Source organism: Salvia splendens, chromosome 18, assembly GCF_004379255.2.
Source record: "Salvia splendens isolate huo1 chromosome 18, SspV2, whole genome shotgun sequence".
Classification (NCBI taxonomy): domain Eukaryota; kingdom Viridiplantae; phylum Streptophyta; class Magnoliopsida; order Lamiales; family Lamiaceae; genus Salvia; species Salvia splendens.
Genome location: NC_056049.1, coordinates 6,935,402 through 6,954,189, shown reverse-complemented (window position 1 = coordinate 6,954,189; position 18,788 = coordinate 6,935,402). Strand labels below are relative to the sequence as shown.

The following is an 18,788-nucleotide window of genomic DNA, read 5'->3' as shown; positions in this document are numbered from 1 at the left end:
AGCCACCTACTTCAACTAAAATTTGATCACTAACTGTTAAACTGAAACATTCTTTCCTTGATTGATTGAGATACAGTGGGAGCCATTTCTTGATGGAATCCAATCATCAGTTGTATCAGCTGAGCTGCACCCATGTCTAGAAGAAGCTTGGCCAGTAATTCTACAAGCACTGGTGTTGGACGCAGTTCCTGCAAATTCTGATTTGATTGAATCTCCTCCAACAGATAGAATAGAAAATATTCATACGTCTGGACACGGCATGGTGGAGTTTCAGATTGATGATTTCAACTTTTTGTGGGGTTTCCTACTGCTGATTCTGTTTCAGGAGCAAGATGTTACACCCAGAGATAATATTATACCAGTTTGTCAAATAAAATCCAATTTCAGCAGTAAAATCTTAGCCGATGACTCCAGTTCTTCTTCTAGTTTGAAGAATATTTTCTCCTCTGTCTTTCAATTTATGTCCACCAAAAGTTTCTTCAGTTCTGGATATCTCAGTTTGGATGTGTGCACAGAATTACTGAAGGTATGCATGCCTAGAATTTCAGTCTCTTACAAATTACAAAGGGAAGGCACAATAGAATGACTTCACTTTAAAAAATGGATGTGACCTGTTGTGGCTCTCAATCCGTAACTTTACACACTGAATGCAGGTATTCTCGTATCTAGTTTTTGGGGAAGATAGATGGGATTATCTTGCAGTCTTCTTTCTATCACAGGTAACAATTTTGGTTCTCTTCTTTTATAACTCATCTGTTTGGCAGATGAAGCTAACCATATAAAAACAAAGAAATGAACTTAGTTCACATTACCACCTAGTTATATGGCCCATTATTGTGCAAATAAAATTTGATCTTTTTTATTTGGTAATCTCGAAATAGTTGGTCAATTGATTTAGAAAAGAAATAAGGGATTTTAAATAATTTGGAGTTATGTACTAATATTTTAGAGCAGTGTAATTTTGGTCAGATTTCTTTTTTTTTTTAATTTTGGATTTCGCTATCTCCTGTGTAGTTGTATTTTTCTTTATAAATGAGTTTTCCTTGTTTAAAATAGAGGAACTCTCACTTTTATCAGCATGTAAGAACAAGATATCTAAGGGTCCGTTCGGTGCATGGAATTGGAATTAGAATTCTACATAATTGAATTTGAAGGAATAGAATCAATTCCAAATCCTTTATTAGGTAAAAATGATACTCCCTCCGTCCACAAAAAATAGGACACGTTGTGAATGGCACGAGTTTTAATGTAGAATTGGTAAAGTAAGAGAGAAGGGAAAAAAGTAAGAGAGTAGTGTTAGTGGAATGTGGGGTCCATATTATTAGTAGAAGAGAAGAGAAAAAAGTAAGAGAAGTTGTTGAAAACTTTCCTTTTCTAAATGTGCTCTATTTTTTGTGGACAACCAAAAATGGCAAATGTGCTCTATTTTTCGTGGGAGGAGGGAGTATACCCTATTGAATTTGAAGGAATTGATATGAAGTGAGTGTCCAGTGTGTGTAGTGTGTGAACTGTGAAGGTGCCCAATTTTATAACTATTTGGAATTCCAATTATCTACTTTTGATATGGAAGTCAAATTGTGGAATCGGGAGGAATTGGAATTGTGATCGATTCCAAATCCAATTTTTTTGTGGTACCAATTACCAAACATTGAATTTGGAACTGAAAGCTCCACTTCCAATTCCGCAAGCCCAATTCCATGATACTGAACTGAGCCTAAGTAAACTTCACTGCTCTCAACTTTAGCTAAAACATAATGCTTTGCTTTGTTATTCACAAATTATTGTATGCACAAGTTAATTTAAACCATGCTTGTATACTGATTTGTACTGTTAAAAGCTTGAAAAGTCTGTGTGCTCTATTATAGGGGAGTTTCATTGTACATGATTGTTATAACAATTATTTCTTGGCTGGCCTTGGCAGGTTATTCAGAACTGTCCTAATGAGTTCCTTTTAGTGGAGAGTTTCACGTATTTGGCAACAGAACTATGTCTAACTTCTCTCTTTAAAGTGCTATTAAGGTAACAATATATTATGTTATATGTATTCACCAATCCCAAGAATAACAGGTGAAATGACGATGCTGTTTTTTCAGTTATGACGGGAGTTGTCAGAAACCGTCAGGCTGGGAAAAAGATATTTCTGTTGCACTTAATGCTGCTTCAACTCTATTGGTACGCTCTGAAGCTAAGGTAAGATACATTTGTGATGGTAACTGAGTGCCGAAATTTTAGTCTGCTGATCATTAAAAGTACCGACATCAAGTTATTTGTATGTGAAGGCCTGAAGCATTGGAGCATTTTATCATACTTGTGTCACTTATTATTACCTTGCTCTTTCATGCAGATGCAGCTAAAGTTATTGTTGCCCTTTCTCCTTATTTCTTACAAGTGCATCGGAGAAGCATCAACTGAGATGGCCCTTTCAAGAATAACCTACTTTAGCCAGACCATTACTTCTTCATTGAAAAAACTCGGCAAGTACCTCTTGACTTTGATTCCTGATAAGCAATATTAGATCACCACCAGCTTATTAAAAGTTTATTAGTACTATTTTCTTCCTATAATACTGATGGACTACTATTTATGGATTTTCCTTTCCCTCACTAACATGTCACTGTAGGATTGTTCTTGGAATCATGAATTTCTCAATTTTCTTACATCCACCAATCTGCTTTCTTATCTGATAGGAGACTACTACTTAATGGATTTTCCTTTCCTTCACTGACATGCCAATGTAGGATTGTTCTTGGAATCATGAGTTTCTCAATTTTCTTACACCCACCAATCTGCTTTCTTATCTGATAGGAGTATTTTGTTTGAAAAATATCTGGATAAGCACTAGTGTCGAAAATGGGTACTCCACGCAACAACTTTATCAAACTTTAAGAGTTAGAGTCATAATTAGGCATCTAACTTCCATTCTTATTTTGAGCCACATATGATTGTGAAGAGGGTCTTGAATCTCTCTTTCTCGGACACAATCATCATATATATGACTTGGGAGTTTCAAGGCTATTGCTCAAAGCTGATCTTGGCTCTCTATATCTTTTAGTTTATTTTCTTCCATCTGGCTAAAAAGCTTCAGAGGCTAGAGGCTACAGTGTAGCCTGCTTTTTTAGGTGAGCCATTACTGGCTTGCAGTTTGACCATGTAAGAACCTGGTCTTGCACTTTGAGAAGTAAGCAAGACGATATAACAATCTAGAGGTCAGTTTTCACAATTGAAATAATTTACCTCAGACAGAAAATCAATGTAAAGATTTTTTTTCCTTCGTTGAGGTAGGGAGCTTTACGTGTGTATAACTTTTCAATTGACTCACAAAATAAAAGTATAAAACAAATAATAATACAGCATTGCTCTTAAAATGCTGTTGTAGTATCTCGTGAGCTGTGCCCTGAAGAAGATACACTTACTAATTAGACATAAGCTATAATAGAAGGATAATGACCTAACCTAGTGGTAGGACATAGTTATATAATTAAATAAACTGTTTTCTGAGGGTTTTATATTGAGTAACACCTGGTTTCATCTTATTATCTGTATCCTGGAAAACTAGGATATTGTTCTGGATGTACTATGTTTCCTTTGAGTAGCATAATTATGTGTCAACAAGATGGTTTCTTTCCTCACAGGACAATCTGAACTTGAGGCTGATGGCATTACACACTTTGTATCAATAACCAGAGCTAGTGTAGATGCAACAGTTAGTCTGACTAATGACTGTGTCCAAGCAATTCATCAACTAGAAGAGAAGAGGTCCAACCTGCGCAAGGTGCTGCTGTTGAAGCTTGCCTATTCAGTGGAACAGCTTTTTACTTCTGCCGCTCTAGTTTATACTTTCGAAGCTCCTGGAGAGAGACAAGAAATGAATCCTGTCTTTTATAGAGTTTTGCATCATAGTATTGAGTGTACCCGAGCTGTGCTTACTGATCCTGATATACAGGTTACCATTTCAAAAATATCTCTATATTGATGAATTCACATAGTACAAACTAATGACTGAGAGTCTGCATGCAGATTCAAGCAGTTGTCTTGCAAGTTGTGAAAGTCATGCTAAAAAAACGGATCGGTGCAGAATCTGATCCTTTCTTAATTTTCTACCATGGGGAGCTTGTTGGTGATATATTTGTCATTCTCCACAACATTTTAGAGGTGAGAGTGTTCCTACAATAATTTGATAATACTAAAAATAACTATCATTATTTTTATTATTATAATTGAAATCATGCCAGTTTCACATTCTAATTGGCCTACCATATGATTTTTTGGGTGCAGAACCCTATTAACAGAGAAGCAGTTGCTATTGCTGGGGAGTGTCTCAAATTTCTAATGCTTCTTCAGACAGTGTCAAAAGAGTGTGATTATGAGAAAGGCCTAATACATCTTATTCTGGAATCTGTTCTGATGATATTTGCGACGTCTGGTGGCTCCCTTTCTCAGGTAATGCCAATGTTACAGTCCCTTCACATTTGTCTAAGCTTGCCTGCTCTAATCATCAAGGTCAATTCCAGGAGGCTCATGATTTACAGAACATTGCTGTTAAGCTCGTCGCACAACTTGCTCAAACTCCTAGTTCAGCATCTTCTGTCAAGGATATTCTTTTGGCAATGCCTGCTACACGAAGACAGCAGCTTCAGGTTCTTTTGTTTCTCTTATTTTATCTGGCATACTCCTCTCTGTATCAACTCCAAGCTCTAAAGTTGAAGTAATAATTATTCTATACCAAGTGCTGTTCTGCTTTTCTCGGTTCTTTTCATATCATGAAAACTGTCCTGCATCTGCCACACAACATGCAGTGCAATGGGTCGCAAAACAATAATTGCCAATTATTGTTCTTATTCTTGATGTTTTTTTATTTTTCTTGTTCTCTACTTTATTTGAACATTATCCCTTGCTCCCCCCTCCGATTATTGCCAGTATTTTCCCTTAATGTTACCATACGCCATTCTTAAGAACAGAGGTTTAGTCTTTTGCAAAGTAAGCTGTTGTGAGTAACATAGGAATTGGAAATCTTGATTTGTTCACTGATTTTACTTCCCTGTTTTCAGGATATAATCCGTGCTTCTGTCGTCCAAGATAAGAACCCACAACCCATGGCATCCACTGGACCACCCCTAGTGATAAAGTTACCTTCACAGACTCCGCAAATTGTAATGCAGAATCCTGTTCCATTAGCAGACCCCCCAGAGGAGTCTAATAACAGTAGTGTGGAAGACGAAGATGAGGAAGATGATTGGGACACTTTCCAGTCTTTTCCAGCTTCAGGCAATGAAACTGCTCCAGCTCTGGAAAGATCTCCGTCCATCTCAGGCGATGACACTGCTCCAGCTCTGGAAAGATCCCCATCCATCTCAGGCGATGACACTGCTCCAGCTCTGGAAAGATCCTCATCCATCGCAGGTGATGACACTGCTCCAGCTCTGGAAAGATCCCCATCCATCGCAGGCGATGACACTGCTCCAGCTCTGGAAAGATCCCCATCCATCTCAGGCAATAACAGTGGAGGAAACAGTGATGACCAAGAGCACTCTCCTAGCACTAAAGAAGGCTCAAACACTGAAGAACATGAGTTTGGTGAAGCTGCAAGTACGTCTTATGTAGCAGATGGTAACGATCAGATAGAAGATAACCAGAGACCTCAAGATGGTTCTAGCGATCATCAGCAGTCTGCAGAGGTGTTTCCAGGTGCAGATGAAGGGCTGGCCAGCATTCAGTCCAATCAAATTGAGAATCAACATATTTCACCTTCGGTGAAATCACCAAACAGGGAAGACAATCAAACTGTTTTGGATGTTCAATGTATAGATAGCACAGACTCATATGACAATCCGTCTGATGAGCATCGTTTGGGGACTTCTCTCACCATAGAGCAAGGTAGTCAACCTACAGAATTATCAGCGGATAATGATGAGCCATCTAGTGAGCATCCTCTTGAAGAGAACAATAACATTGACCAAAACATCTCAGCACTCTCAATCGATGATTCTGAAGACACATCTGCAGTAGAGAGCTCTAACTCAGGGCATCATGAGAAAACGAGTAATCTATATGAGCAGCGCAGTTCGCCTCCTAATGATTCAGAAAACGACAGCACCATGTTGGCAAGAGAGTGACTTTACATAAGTAGGCCATGGGAGTGGTTGGGGACTAACATTTTCTGGTAGCTAGCGAAGGTTACGTGCTTGATGAATTCATGATCGTTTGCTGGCCCACTGCAGTCATGACAGTACATTAAGCTATTATCCTCTTTTTGTTCGAGGGACTATTTTTTAACAGGCTAGTTAGTGCCCACAATCCCATTACAAAAGAATTATGGTTTATTCATTTGTAGTAGGCTGGGAGATAATAGTTTTTTCGTGAAGATTGAAAAATCGAGCCGAGAGTTGAAATCACAAATCGGATATGATATTTTCTCATTTCTTTGTTTGTAATGAATGAATGGTCATTGCTTCTTGTGTGTGTAGGTGTTAGGGTGACTTTTACCTAAGAGCTCCACTGTGTTTTACTTGGAATCAAATCATAGTTTTCTAATATTCACATTTGCAATTATGGATTCAATTTAAAGCTGCATTACAATGAAACGAATACTAATCTTAAGCTGCATTACAATGAAACGAATACTAATCTTAAGCTGCATCCATTTCACAATGAAAATTTGCTCTACAATTTCATTTTCGGCTGCACAAAAAAATTGCTACACTAGGCAACACAAATTTTAAACAAATAAATGGCACATTGGCTAGGATCCCACTTGTTAAAAGTGATAAAAAAAATATTGTGGACGGGCGGAAAATAAAATTGTACAAATTTTCGTAGATGGATGTATATAAACAACATTTACAGTAATGCAAAAATAATAGTATTTCCTATTATTAGCATAGCAGATAAATCAGTGGACAAATAAACGTAACGATTTCACACTTCCAGCAATCTGGCACTTGAATTCAATGCGAGAAGATTAAATTGCTTCAGTTACTAGAAATGAATGGCGAAGTCCAAATGTATGATTAGGCAGTAAAAGGCAACAGGGAATTGGGACAAAATGTTCCAAAAATACTATCTTATCTGGGGAATATATGAATACCGACGAGCTAGCAAGAAGACAAAAACATTGTACATAAGAAGAAATCAACAAAATTTCAGTCATCAAACTCGTGCATGTGGTCTAATAGGTAGTTGGCCGCAAGCTCCTCATTTTTGTTGCAGGCAAAGAATACATCCACTACCAATGCACGATCGAAACCCATTGCCTCGAGCTACAAGCCAACAAACCAGGATATATAAACTTAAGTTAGAGTTAGCTGTGTAGTGAACTGCTAGGGATAGAAGATGACCTAGGTACGGAGATCGACATATCAGTAATCATAACGAGAGATCAACTAGCACGTGAAGGCCTTAACTGAGTAGTGAGATGATAAAACACAGAAATCAGCTATTTAGGATGGAAGAACTTACACGTGCAATTGCTTCACCCTCTTCTGGTGTAACAGTTACAGCCTGCGGCATTGCATCAGCAAGTTGCCCTAATATGTTCCTACAGACATCACAAAACTCGACGGTCAAAAGGTATTTTCAGAGGGAAATTAAAGAGACAGTGGAGTATGATAATGAATATTCAATTTCTCACCCTTCCCCCTCTTCAACAGGTTCATTTATCAGCTGTAGGAAGTCAGCCTGATGTTCCTGAATCAACCGAACCAGCTGAGGGTTTTGCTTTCCCAGCTCTTGGAGCATAGGCTACAGACAAAAGAATGAAACAATCTTAAGAAAACATTCCCAGTGACACCTAAAAGTTGCTGATACTAACTAAAAATACAAATAAGTACCTGCAAGATTTGAGGATTGGCTTGCACGACAGCTCGCAGGGTTTGGAACTGAGGGGGGAAGGAAACAGTTACATGGAATCCAAACTGATCAAACATCACAACTAATAGAAAACAATGTTTCAAACCTGTTGACTATTGCGAAGAAAATCCAAGCTTCCAGCACCTGCATTTGATCCCATTGTTGGGAGACCCTAGCCCAAGAAAACCAATTAGAGTTGTCCTTAGATTTATTTTTTTAATAAAGAAATTTATAATCAAGTTGTATCTGTACCTGTGGGAAAAGATCTAAAGGATTAGCATTTGGTCCACCGGAAGGTACAGCTGGCTGTGTATCATAGATTGAAGTGACCAGAGGCTGCGCACCAGCAGGAGGTTGAGCAACAGGAGCAACTTCTGCTTGCTCTGGAATACCCTGAGATTGGATTATTATTGGGTTATCACAACAATTCTATTAAACGAGTGTGAGTAAAAAGACTCAGCTGTATCCAATAACTAGAATTTATTTTCCCACTTTTTTAATAATGAACAAGTTTTCAACTCTTAAGTCAGTGGAACTGCTAAAGATCAAATCAAATTTAGCAGAGTCCAAGATTTTCAGGAAGAGACTCACAGAATAGAGGTATTCAACAGCTCGCTCTGGATTATTATATGCAGCCCGTAGTGCACGGATAACAGTATCTCGGTCCCAGCTTCCTCCACCCATATCTAGTATCTGCTGAACAGTACCCTCCAAGTTAGTTCCAGCTACAAGATTGGATGCCACTTGATCATAAACGCCTACTGAGCTGATTGATTGAACAAACAAGCAATATCATAAATATTGAAGGCAATCAAAACAACATGAAATGTTAATACTGCATGTAATGAACAGATTAGATGTACTCACGCAGCAGGGTTAGGAGCAGTAACAGAAGCAGATTCAGGTTCTGATTGTTGACTACAAATGCAGGAAAATAAACTATAAGAGAAGAAATTACTCATTTAGCTAAAACTGAGGGACCAAGATCAACTCACGGTGCAAGAGTAGATGGATCTGTAGACGCTGCTGCAACTGGTTGTGCTGATGGAGTGCCACTTGCAGGTTGCACCTACACAAATAAACAGAATTATCAACCAAAAGCAATCATTCATGAACAATTTTCAGCAAAATAGTAAAAAAAGCTTTAATTCAAAAGCCACATATGCACAATTCATGCATTTCAGATTTTCGTTAAATCATTCATGAACAAAATCATTGAGCAAAAGTGCTAATTTTACTTAAGGCTAAGACAACCAATAAAAGTTACATAAAATGACTGATGTATAATTAAGTCCACATGTTTAATGTTGACCAATACTCTTATCATGCCCTTCTCAAGGTGTCTTTTGACTAATATAATAGTTATAGTTTGGCTTGTTAGTTTTATAATTGACATTATAGAGCATGCAATTGCCGAATATATTAAAGCTTAAATTACTCAATCTGAGACATAAACCTAACAAACTAATATTATAAGCATATATGAAAATTTATCTAAATCAATACCTCATCAGTATCAGTTTTTGTACCCTTACAAATCAAGTACTAAATCAGCATTTTAAACACGTATTCGTGTAAACATCTTATATATAGAATATCTGAGCCACTAGAACAAAAAAGAAACCAAAAACACATGCAAAACGAGGGAGATGGAGAGAGAGAGAGAGATCGTGGCTCACTGTACTCGATGGGGCAGCAGATGCAGATGATCCACTCTGCGAACTCTTGTTCTATCAAAATTGTGGATATACAATCAGAAATATATTCAAATATGTTCTACAATACTTTTCATCAACTTGTAATGTAATATGTTGGCTCCTAGACACAACTTTCCTTGGGGCAATGCAAATATTTCCTCTTATTGTTCCTTTGAATAGTGAATCACATCCTAATGTTTTATCATATTTTGCAAATCACCCCTGATATATAAAACCCTCACTCAAGATGAAATTAGATATAAATAACTGCAAATTGCAACAGGAATCTTCCCCAGAAGACAGGATTAAAAATTACCTTGGACAACATAATCACAACAAAACTTCCCTCAGCAACTGCATTATGCTCTACTGTCGTTTCATCCTTAAGAACTTTCCCTTGATAGATAAGCATCTGCTGAGCTGCGGGGTAGACAGCAGAGCCCTGAACTGTTTCAATGTTTTTCTTCACATCTGCCACCTGAAAATAATCAAGGTAAACAGTGACATAACTTGAACTACAATTTTTTAAATTAAAAAAGAATCAACAGAAAAGGATTCAGTAACTTATTGATTGTCTCCATTACTTCTTTGTAATAAAAACAAAATAGTATACTAACTTATTAAGAAAAAGCACCAACATAGAAAAAGGCTTATATACCAATTGCATTACAAAAATCTGCTCTATTTTGAGTAAATAAAGACCAAGAGCAAACAGCAACAGCTTTGTTCTAATCCATTATTAGACGTCCACATTAATCTCTCCATTTAACGAGCAAGGAATGAGCATTTTCTAATTTATCCAAAAATGCATAATTCTTTGCATATGAATATTTTGCGCAACTACAAGCGTCAAATAATGCTTCAGGAATTTGGTGCAATAATCTTCTATAACAAGTGCAAAGTTTCACACATTACTGCACAATTTAATGATCTAAGCATCCACAACCTCCTCAATTTATCAAAATTCATAACTGAAACAATATTCAGCTTGCTCAAGTAAGGGAATACTCGTCTTGTTATAGGATCAACCAAGAAGCACACACAAAAACACGCTGCTACTGCTACTTCAATGACAATAACATTTCATTAAACAAATCACAATCAACAAAACCGAAAAACAATAGTAGCATTCGAAAACCCTAGCCACTCTCCAGCCACATAGAATAGAACACCAACTAATTGGAAATCCAACACATTCCGCGCACATGTAGACAATTAGGTGTTCGACACCGGCACATAGCGAGAGAAAGGGGAAAGGATATACGTACGGAGTCGTTAGGTTTCACTTCGATCGCGAACTGCGAGCCTTTGAGAGTTTTAATGAAAATCTTCATCGTTTTGGTTCTCTGACTCTACGTCCGGACGCGCGTCGGAGAATGCGGCTCCGATCTCCGGTGGCCGGCGGCGAGATAGGAGCTGATCGATGAATTTTTAAAAAATCCAAAAAAACGACACGCAAATCACACAAACAAATTGCAAACTGCTGCCTATCGCGGCGTTTATATAGCTCAATTTATGTAGGCTATAACAGCATGGTTACTAGCCGGCACACCTGCACCAATTAGTAGTAGACACGTGTCAATTAGTTTTGGTGATCCGTTTTAGGTTTTATGTTTCCTTTTTTAATTATTTTCCTATAATTTGGCAACAAAATAAATTGAGATGGGAATAATGAAGGTCAAATTCAAATATATGTAGTGTTGGTACTTGGTACATGCTTGGCTTTGATCTATGTGCCTAATCGCATTGCCATTAGAGTGGTCGAGCGGGAATCCGTAACGCATATTGTGGGAGCGGCTTGATACGCGGTCTATCCATAATATATACGTTATGTCTAGCAATAATTTTTTTTGTCTACTTTATTAATTATTAGGTTATTGTGGGAGCGGCTTGACGCGCGGTCTATCTTATTTTATAAATATCAGATGCTCTCACATATTAATCTCTAACATATACATTCTTGTTTTTATTATTCTAAAAATCAATTGTAATGAATCTAAATAATGTCGGTCATTATCATTTCAGTTTCAATATAATCCAAGCTGACAATAATTGTTACACAGTTTGTTAGGAATAGAGTTTGGGTCCAAAACCTTATCGGAATTTTGATTCGTCCCAATCTATTTTGGTAACGAGCTCAAATGAAAGTTAACTTTCCATTGGGGATCCACATTGATAATGTGAATGTCCTTCCTGGATGTGAAACATATACTTCGGTCGAAGGCAATTAATTGATTCCATTGAATAGAAACAAGAAGCATTCATTGTAGGAGACAACCATAGTAGAACTCTTCGTCGTCAACATCTCCGAAAAGGTGTTAATAGACAATCCGCGAACAGTCAGAATTCTCTAATAGCGAATAGTAATAAATACAACGAAAATGAAATATATGAATAATACTCGAAACAAATGGTCAAATTCCCGAGTACATTAATAATTTGCATAAAATATGACCGAGCAATGATCTCAGAAAAATGCTTATGTTTGTAAACATGGAAATATTTAAAGTGTGACACTTGTGAAAAAATTGTTCAACACCATCCAAAACAAACAAAAGTTTTCGCCCCCCACCTCCACATTTGCTCAACAATGACGATACTGTGTTAGAGTGGATATCACGTTTTAAATAAAAATATAGTACTACTAAAATTACCCCATTTAGGGTACTACTAAAACATAGTACTACTACTAAAATAGGACACTTTCTTTTTTTCTTCCGTATCATAAAATTACCCCATTTCTATTTATGGAGAGTTCTCTCAAATTCATTATCCATATATATTAATTTATTAATAACTTATATTATTAGAGCCTACTATTAATCACTAATATAAATTACTCCATTTCTATTTATGGAGAGTTCTCTCAAATTCATTACCCATATATATTAATTTATTTAATAACTTATATTATTAGAGCCTACTATCAATCACTAATATCCAACAACACTATTTTAAGTATGCATTAGTTCTCATGTCATTTCAAATATTCTTATTTTTTTTGGGACGGGAATACTAGTAAAATGAGATTATGAATAATACCTATAGAAAACAGTAGACTAAATCCCAAAATATTTTCCTGCAAAACAAGAATGGCGATCGGAAAGAAGAAGAGTAACAACTCGCCTCAAACGATATCCGAACCCGAAATCTGGTCATTCATCATCTCCCAAACTTCAAAATCATGCTTCCTCTGCATAGCCCTCTTCGCCGTCTTCATTCGGCTCGCCGTCGCGCTCCACCCCTATTCCGGCGCCAACACGCCGCCGATCTTCGGCGATTACGAGGCGCAGCGCCACTGGATGGAGATTACCATCAATCTTCCACCTAAGGACTGGTACCGCAACAGCACCGTCAATGATCTCAAATATTGGGGACTCGATTACCCCCCTCTCACTGCTTACCAGAGTTACTTCCATGGCATTTTGCTGAGGTTCTTCGATCCAGCATCGGTGGCTCTTTCGAGTTCTCGCGGATACGAATCCTACATTGGGTATGCTGATTATTTGAGTTTCTGATCCTGGTTTATAATGAAGCGTTTGATTCTATGCTTTGTTGTCAACATTTATGCTTTGTGAGGATTGCGATTGGAGTTTCTAAAGACACTATAATAAATTCTAAAATTTGTGTGCTCAATTCTAGCTGAAATGGAGTTTGATACGAGCTAAATTTTGAAATTAGGATATTTGTTTTCATAGATTCTTTAGTGCTATAAGAAAAAAATATGGAATTCACTGATTTTAATTTTCGTGATGCTTTTATGTAGGAAGCTGTTGATGAGGTGGACGGTTCTGATGTCTGATTTGATGATATTCTTTCCTGCAGTGCTTTATTTTGTAACTGTGTATTACTCTGGGAATCCTGATGACAAAAAGAGCAGTAAGGCTTGGCACATTTTGATGATTCTATTGAACCCATGTCTCATTTTGATTGATCACGGCCATTTTCAGGTATACCCGGAAATGCAAGAACAATGTTGTTACCCCACTTGTAATGTGTTAATGCACCCCTCTCATACCTGTCGTTTGTTGTCTCTGTTGTTTCCTATTTGCAGTACAATTGTATTAGTTTGGGGCTAACTGCTGCTGCTGTTGCGGCAATTTTATCAAATAGAGACCTTGTTGGCTCCATGCTATTTTGCCTGGCTCTTAATCACAAACAGGTGCTTTTCTCCTTAAGACATAATAGAAATTATTATCATTTATATTTCTTTTTGGATCTTGTTTGAGTAACTGTGTGAAAAACTATGTTGTATAGTGAGAGCTCCAATTTTGTAAAACTTCATGCAATTTAGTTGCTAGAGCTTAATTACTTTCATTTGATATGTTTAATTGAAGCAAGTTAGTCTTAGTACATAATCCATCCTTTGAACCCTATGCCTTTGAATCTAGCTTGAGTGATTATTCTTATGGTTGATGAATTTCCCATTTAAAACTAGTAATTTTGCTAATGAAATCCCCTAGTTAATGGCCTGTCTTAAACCTTATAAATATGTCAATATCAGGTCGCAGGTAGTATAGGCATATTGATACACAGTGCCACCGTTTACCTTTGCCTAAGGTACTCTAATTTGGCCATTTTTGGCTCAGTACCCAACAGCCACAGGCCCACAGCCAAACATAACCCATAAGTATTTTTTCGTATATTAGCTTTCATTAGTTTGTTACTGTTTTCTGTTTTTGAATTGCAGCCTTTCTGGAATGGTAAAGTAGAGGTCACTATCTGTCTTTGATATAGCAAGTCACTATCTGGAACCAGTTACAGAATATCTCATGAAATGGACTGCATAATTTTTTTAGAAAATGCAGATTGAACTTCTTGGATTGTGATATCTGTCAGAGAGAAATTTCTTAACGTAAAATTTACACACATCCATTTTGTTAATGCTATACGTTCCGAGCTTCCTAACCTTTTCCTTATTTTTTGGACTTTCAGATGAGTACATATTATGCACCTGCCTTTTTTACTTATCTTTTGGGCAAGTGCCTGAGGCGCCAGCGTCCAATAGTTGAGGTTTTGAAACTAGGTTTGTTGGTTTTAGGGACCTTTGCTCTAGTTTGGTGTCCATACCTTAATTCAGTGGATGCATTTTTGGAGGTATGTCACTGTATTTTGATTTACGTTCTGTCCTTAAGCTCTACATGTGTGATGCTGAGTGTAAAAAATTAGAACTAAATACACTTCTTGAAGTATGTGACACATATACTTACTGCAATCAAGTGTTATTGATCAGTCTCAGATCACACTGCATTTGTTAAGATTTTTTTGGGAGTGAATTGAATTGTTTATATCGTGGCTTCTTAGATGATTGCATGCAGCAAACATATATTCTTGTTTTAGTTTGTTTGATGCTGCATTAAGCCATTAACATATATCATAGGTGCAAGACAGTGCTAAGTTTTTAGATGGAGGTGTTTCTGGAGGACTTGGATATCCACAACTTGAGTTTTTAATTGACGAAAAGAAAATGTATAAATTATGTCACATGACTCACATATCTTTGAATCGACAAAGTTTCTTAATTGTAAATCGATAAAAGCAGCAGTCCTCATGTCAGAAACAATATTTTTCGTTCATGTAATAGACAATCAAATAGTTATTTGTTTCATGTCAAAAGTTCTAGTGTGCACCATATACAATGGGAATTTTACTTTAGCACATTGATAGTAGGATTTTTTACTATGTCACATCAAACACCACTGGAGGACTGATCTAGGTTGCCTCGGTCTCTCTCTCTCTCTCAGCTGCCTCTTCTATAGCATAAACATGGGTCCTATTAAATGCATTAGTTCAGGGATGAAGAGAACTGGAGATTATGCAATGACATTTTCTGTTTCTAAGATCCAGCTGGACATGATAGTATTACAGGGAATGTGCCAGGACTGAACACTGCCACCTGCAGATTGTCATCGTCTCCATTATGGGGCCTGTTGCATCCATGATAGCATGGGGACTCTATGTTAAAGTCCTATATCTACATTGTTTAATTAAAAAGGCATCTTGAATTTTGATAAAAATGTCATTTGATTGGTTGAACCATAATGTTCATGTCATTTGTGGTTGTATTATAATGCACGTGCCATTTCATGGTTATCAATTATCATACAATGCAAATTTATCATAATGGTTGTGTTTTTGCGAATACTACTCGAGTCTCCACATATACTTGCACATGTAGGTGACACATGGAAATTGATGCTTGGAACAGGTTCTTTCTCGGTTAGCTCCATTTGAGAGAGGTATATACGAGGATTATGTTGCAAACTTTTGGTGCACGACTTCAGTTGCCGTGAAATGGAAGAGATTGTTTACAACACAATCACTGAAACTTCTCAGTCTTGTTGCAACAGTTTCCACATGTCTTCCTTCCATGATCCAGCTTGTTTGGTCACCAACCAAACGTGGTTTTCTGCACGGTTTGCTAAACTGCTCGTTCTCATTTTACCTATTCTCATTCCAAGGTATGTCTAACAGGCAGCTCATGCTTAGTCCACGACTGGTTCCAGCATTATATCTAATCTGATCTGTAATTGACGGTTCAATTTTACAGTACATGAGAAATCTATCCTGCTTCCACTTCTGCCTGCAAGCTTCTTGGCTGTGGAAGAACCGTTTGTCTTCCAGTGGTTTATACACTCTGCTTTGCTCTCCATGTTCCCTCTTTTAAGGCGTGACAATTTGGTACTTCCATATGCTGCTCTGTATGGCCTTTTTGTCCTACTCTACCATGCACCCGGTGTCAGGAAAGATGCAAGAGTGTCCAGTTCCATTCCATTTATTCTGAAATTGTTTGCATCTGCTTGCTCTCTTGTCATTCATATCGTCTACATAACAGTTACTCCTCCAGAAAAATATCCTTTTCTCTTTGAAGCTGTGATTATGAGCTTATGTTTCTCTCAGTTTGTATTGATTTTGATATATATAAATATAAAACAGTGGGCACCATCTAAGATTTCAAGTGAAGCAGATACCAAAAAGAAGAGGCTCTGATTTTCTTTAGGAAGATGTATTAGACTGCGAACACATTTTGAGCTCCTCAGGATATTGAAGATATTCGAAAACCTTTTCTGCTCGATACCCTATACTAGTTTAGCTGTATCTGTACCATTAATGATGATTTAACAGCTTCCCGATACCTAACAGGCTAACATATCACACGCACATCAGATCTCATTGTATTGAATAGATATTGATCAGGAGCTAAAAACACTCATTTTCTTGAGTCTGCCTGATTTAGTTTTTCCTCGTACAATTTGCCTATCTCATGCATTCGGCATTGTTATTTTATCTCATGCTTGTTAGTTCACTTACGCTTGGTCAGGTGGCCGAGTGTGAAAGTAATTATCCTTGCTTTTGAACATGAAACTTGAGACATCATTTCCATGTGGGCTTGATTAATTGTTTGTTTGGAATCTATGTGTAATAAAGGGATTATCTCATATGGTAGGAATGTCGGTATGATAAAGTCATGTGGTGTCAAACCATGTTTGCCAGTTTTGGTAGGAATGAATGGTAATGGTGAAATGTGCAGATGGTCTTTCTTCCAAATAAGCAGGTGGTTGATGCCACGTAACAGAGGTCAACTGGATACAGCAACTGTAAATGCTCGTCCACGGTAAAGTAGCTTTGGTAAGTAGTCGACTCTTAGCAGCATGTGGCCGTATGGGCGCTGCAGCCATTTTCCTAACTGAATTCATCTTCATGTTGGTGATGATGATACACTTACACATACACGAGAGTCTATATATTCATATCTATAAGCTTAACATTGCATGATCATTATTTTTCCCAGAATATTCAAGGTAGAATAATTATTCTTTTCTTTTAAACTTAATTATTTTGTTGGGTTGTTTCATCAAATTTCACCAGGAATGTGTACCGAGAAGTCATGCATACATTTTTCTATAGTATTGTAGTAATATGTTAGAAAAAAGACTGATATCAAGTAATATAAATCAAAGATTTTTGCTAGTATGTTTAGAACCACATGGCCAATTTCAGCCAAATGGGACAGAGTGAAATCACTCTACAAATAGCAAATATGATGCGCAAAATAGACAGACAAACAAACCACCAACAACCAAAGGGACAGCCTCATTCCGAAGCTTCATCATCGCAAGACAAAGAAAAGGGAATAGAAAGCCAAACTCTTCTACACCCATTGTGAAATGCAGAAACATAGAAAGGAGACATGTTATACACGATACTTCATCTGACTCATTAAAAGTGAAACATTTCTTTTATGAACCTTAAATATATACATATACTAAGCTGAATCCTGCTTCGATAGTTTCATTGAATAAACATCAAGACTTGTATCATTTTGATTTTTGGATATACTTTTCGATCCAACTCAATTTAGCTGTTAGTACTAGATTTTATTTTAGAATCCAAGATCAGCGATAAAAGGGAAGAATGGGCTACCAACTAAACTAAAACAATAAATAGTTTGAGGATAAAAAATTGATGATAAAACTAAACCAAGAAAGGTGTTATAACTTGGTCTATCTATCAATTGCTCGATTGGACCAACTAACTACGTGGGAGTCACATGTAATAATCTGCAATGTTTGCTACATGCAGATAGAAAAGGGTGTTCTTGACCCAAGCCTATTATTTTCGTGTAAATTCGTGTCAGATTATCGTACCGTATTAAAAATGGTCAGCCCTACTTTCATATAAAAACACGCATATATTTTTCTTTGTAGTAGTATCAAATTTCGTTCTTTAATCAGTCTTCTCGGATCACAATGCGGGCTGGCCAATTTTTGGGACCATGTGATGGTTCAAATTACAAATGTATTTTTTTGATGGGGCCAAGCTCCAAATCTACTGCTATCCAAAGTTTATTACTAAAATCTAACATGACTATTCCCTCCGTCCACCACTTAAAGATCAGTTATTAACATTTTGGTTCATCCACGATTTAAATATTTATTTTTTCACTTTTGATATGCAGATCTCACATTCTTCTATCTTTTAGTCACTCACAATTCATTATAAAACTAATACAAATAATAGATCTATATTCCACTCAATTTTTATATTTACTTTTTTCATAAAGTCAAACAATTTTATAAAAAATCGAGCCGAAACAAAATGATTCTTTCAAAAGTGGTTTAAGGGAGTATTAGATAGGGAAAAAAGAAAGAAAATACTATCTCTAGTAAAAAAAAAGAGTTAACATTACTGAAATGTTGCACATTATATTTTACGTGCTAATACGCATATTATATTTTGATGGGC

General features: G+C 36.8%; 3 protein-coding genes across 7 annotated transcripts in view; 2 read left to right on the top strand and 1 right to left on the bottom strand.

The window, feature by feature from the left end:
- LOC121777349 (protein SWEETIE-like) overlaps positions 1 to 6,533 on the top strand; it is a 28,311-nt gene extending 21,778 nt beyond the window's left edge. For all 3 annotated transcript variants that reach the window (XM_042174583.1, XM_042174582.1, XM_042174584.1), the window contains 10 exons: positions 77 to 526; positions 654 to 719; positions 1,922 to 2,019; positions 2,094 to 2,190; positions 2,345 to 2,474; positions 3,633 to 3,943; positions 4,018 to 4,152; positions 4,276 to 4,440; positions 4,512 to 4,637; positions 5,049 to 6,533. In XM_042174583.1, coding sequence (XP_042030517.1) covers positions 77 to 526; positions 654 to 719; positions 1,922 to 2,019; positions 2,094 to 2,190; positions 2,345 to 2,474; positions 3,633 to 3,943; positions 4,018 to 4,152; positions 4,276 to 4,440; positions 4,512 to 4,637; positions 5,049 to 6,113 — 2,643 coding nt within the window. In that variant the 3' untranslated portion in view covers positions 6,114 to 6,533. The remainder of the gene's footprint in view (positions 1 to 76; positions 527 to 653; positions 720 to 1,921; positions 2,020 to 2,093; positions 2,191 to 2,344; positions 2,475 to 3,632; positions 3,944 to 4,017; positions 4,153 to 4,275; positions 4,441 to 4,511; positions 4,638 to 5,048) is intronic.
- A 405-nt stretch (positions 6,534 to 6,938) lies between these two features.
- LOC121777437 (ubiquitin receptor RAD23d-like) lies at positions 6,939 to 11,020 on the bottom strand. 2 transcript variants are annotated; one of them, XM_042174700.1, is made up of 12 exons: positions 10,811 to 11,020; positions 9,859 to 10,020; positions 9,525 to 9,575; positions 8,841 to 8,914; positions 8,713 to 8,763; positions 8,437 to 8,611; positions 8,098 to 8,238; positions 7,952 to 8,017; positions 7,827 to 7,874; positions 7,628 to 7,737; positions 7,456 to 7,534; positions 6,939 to 7,256 (listed from the first exon to the last, which is right to left on the bottom strand). In XM_042174700.1, the coding sequence occupies exons 1-12, from the start codon at positions 10,874 to 10,876 to the stop codon at positions 7,140 to 7,142; spliced, it is 1,140 nt and encodes a 379-aa protein (XP_042030634.1). In that variant the 5' UTR covers positions 10,877 to 11,020; the 3' UTR covers positions 6,939 to 7,139. The 2 variants fall into 2 exon arrangements, with proteins under 2 accessions (XP_042030634.1, XP_042030635.1); XM_042174701.1 differs by lacking the exon at positions 9,525 to 9,575.
- Positions 11,021 to 12,607: 1,587 nt separating this feature from the next.
- On the top strand, positions 12,608 to 17,376 carry LOC121777719 (probable dolichyl pyrophosphate Man9GlcNAc2 alpha-1,3-glucosyltransferase). Of its 2 annotated transcripts, XM_042175064.1 has the most exons (7): positions 12,608 to 13,035; positions 13,309 to 13,492; positions 13,597 to 13,704; positions 14,478 to 14,639; positions 15,751 to 15,781; positions 15,893 to 16,003; positions 16,093 to 17,376. In XM_042175064.1, the coding sequence occupies exons 1-7, from the start codon at positions 12,635 to 12,637 to the stop codon at positions 16,530 to 16,532; spliced, it is 1,437 nt and encodes a 478-aa protein (XP_042030998.1). In that variant the 5' UTR covers positions 12,608 to 12,634; the 3' UTR covers positions 16,533 to 17,376. The 2 variants fall into 2 exon arrangements, with proteins under 2 accessions (XP_042030998.1, XP_042030997.1); XM_042175063.1 differs by having other exon boundaries at positions 15,751 to 16,003.
- The last annotated feature ends 1,412 nt before the right edge of the window (positions 17,377 to 18,788 follow it).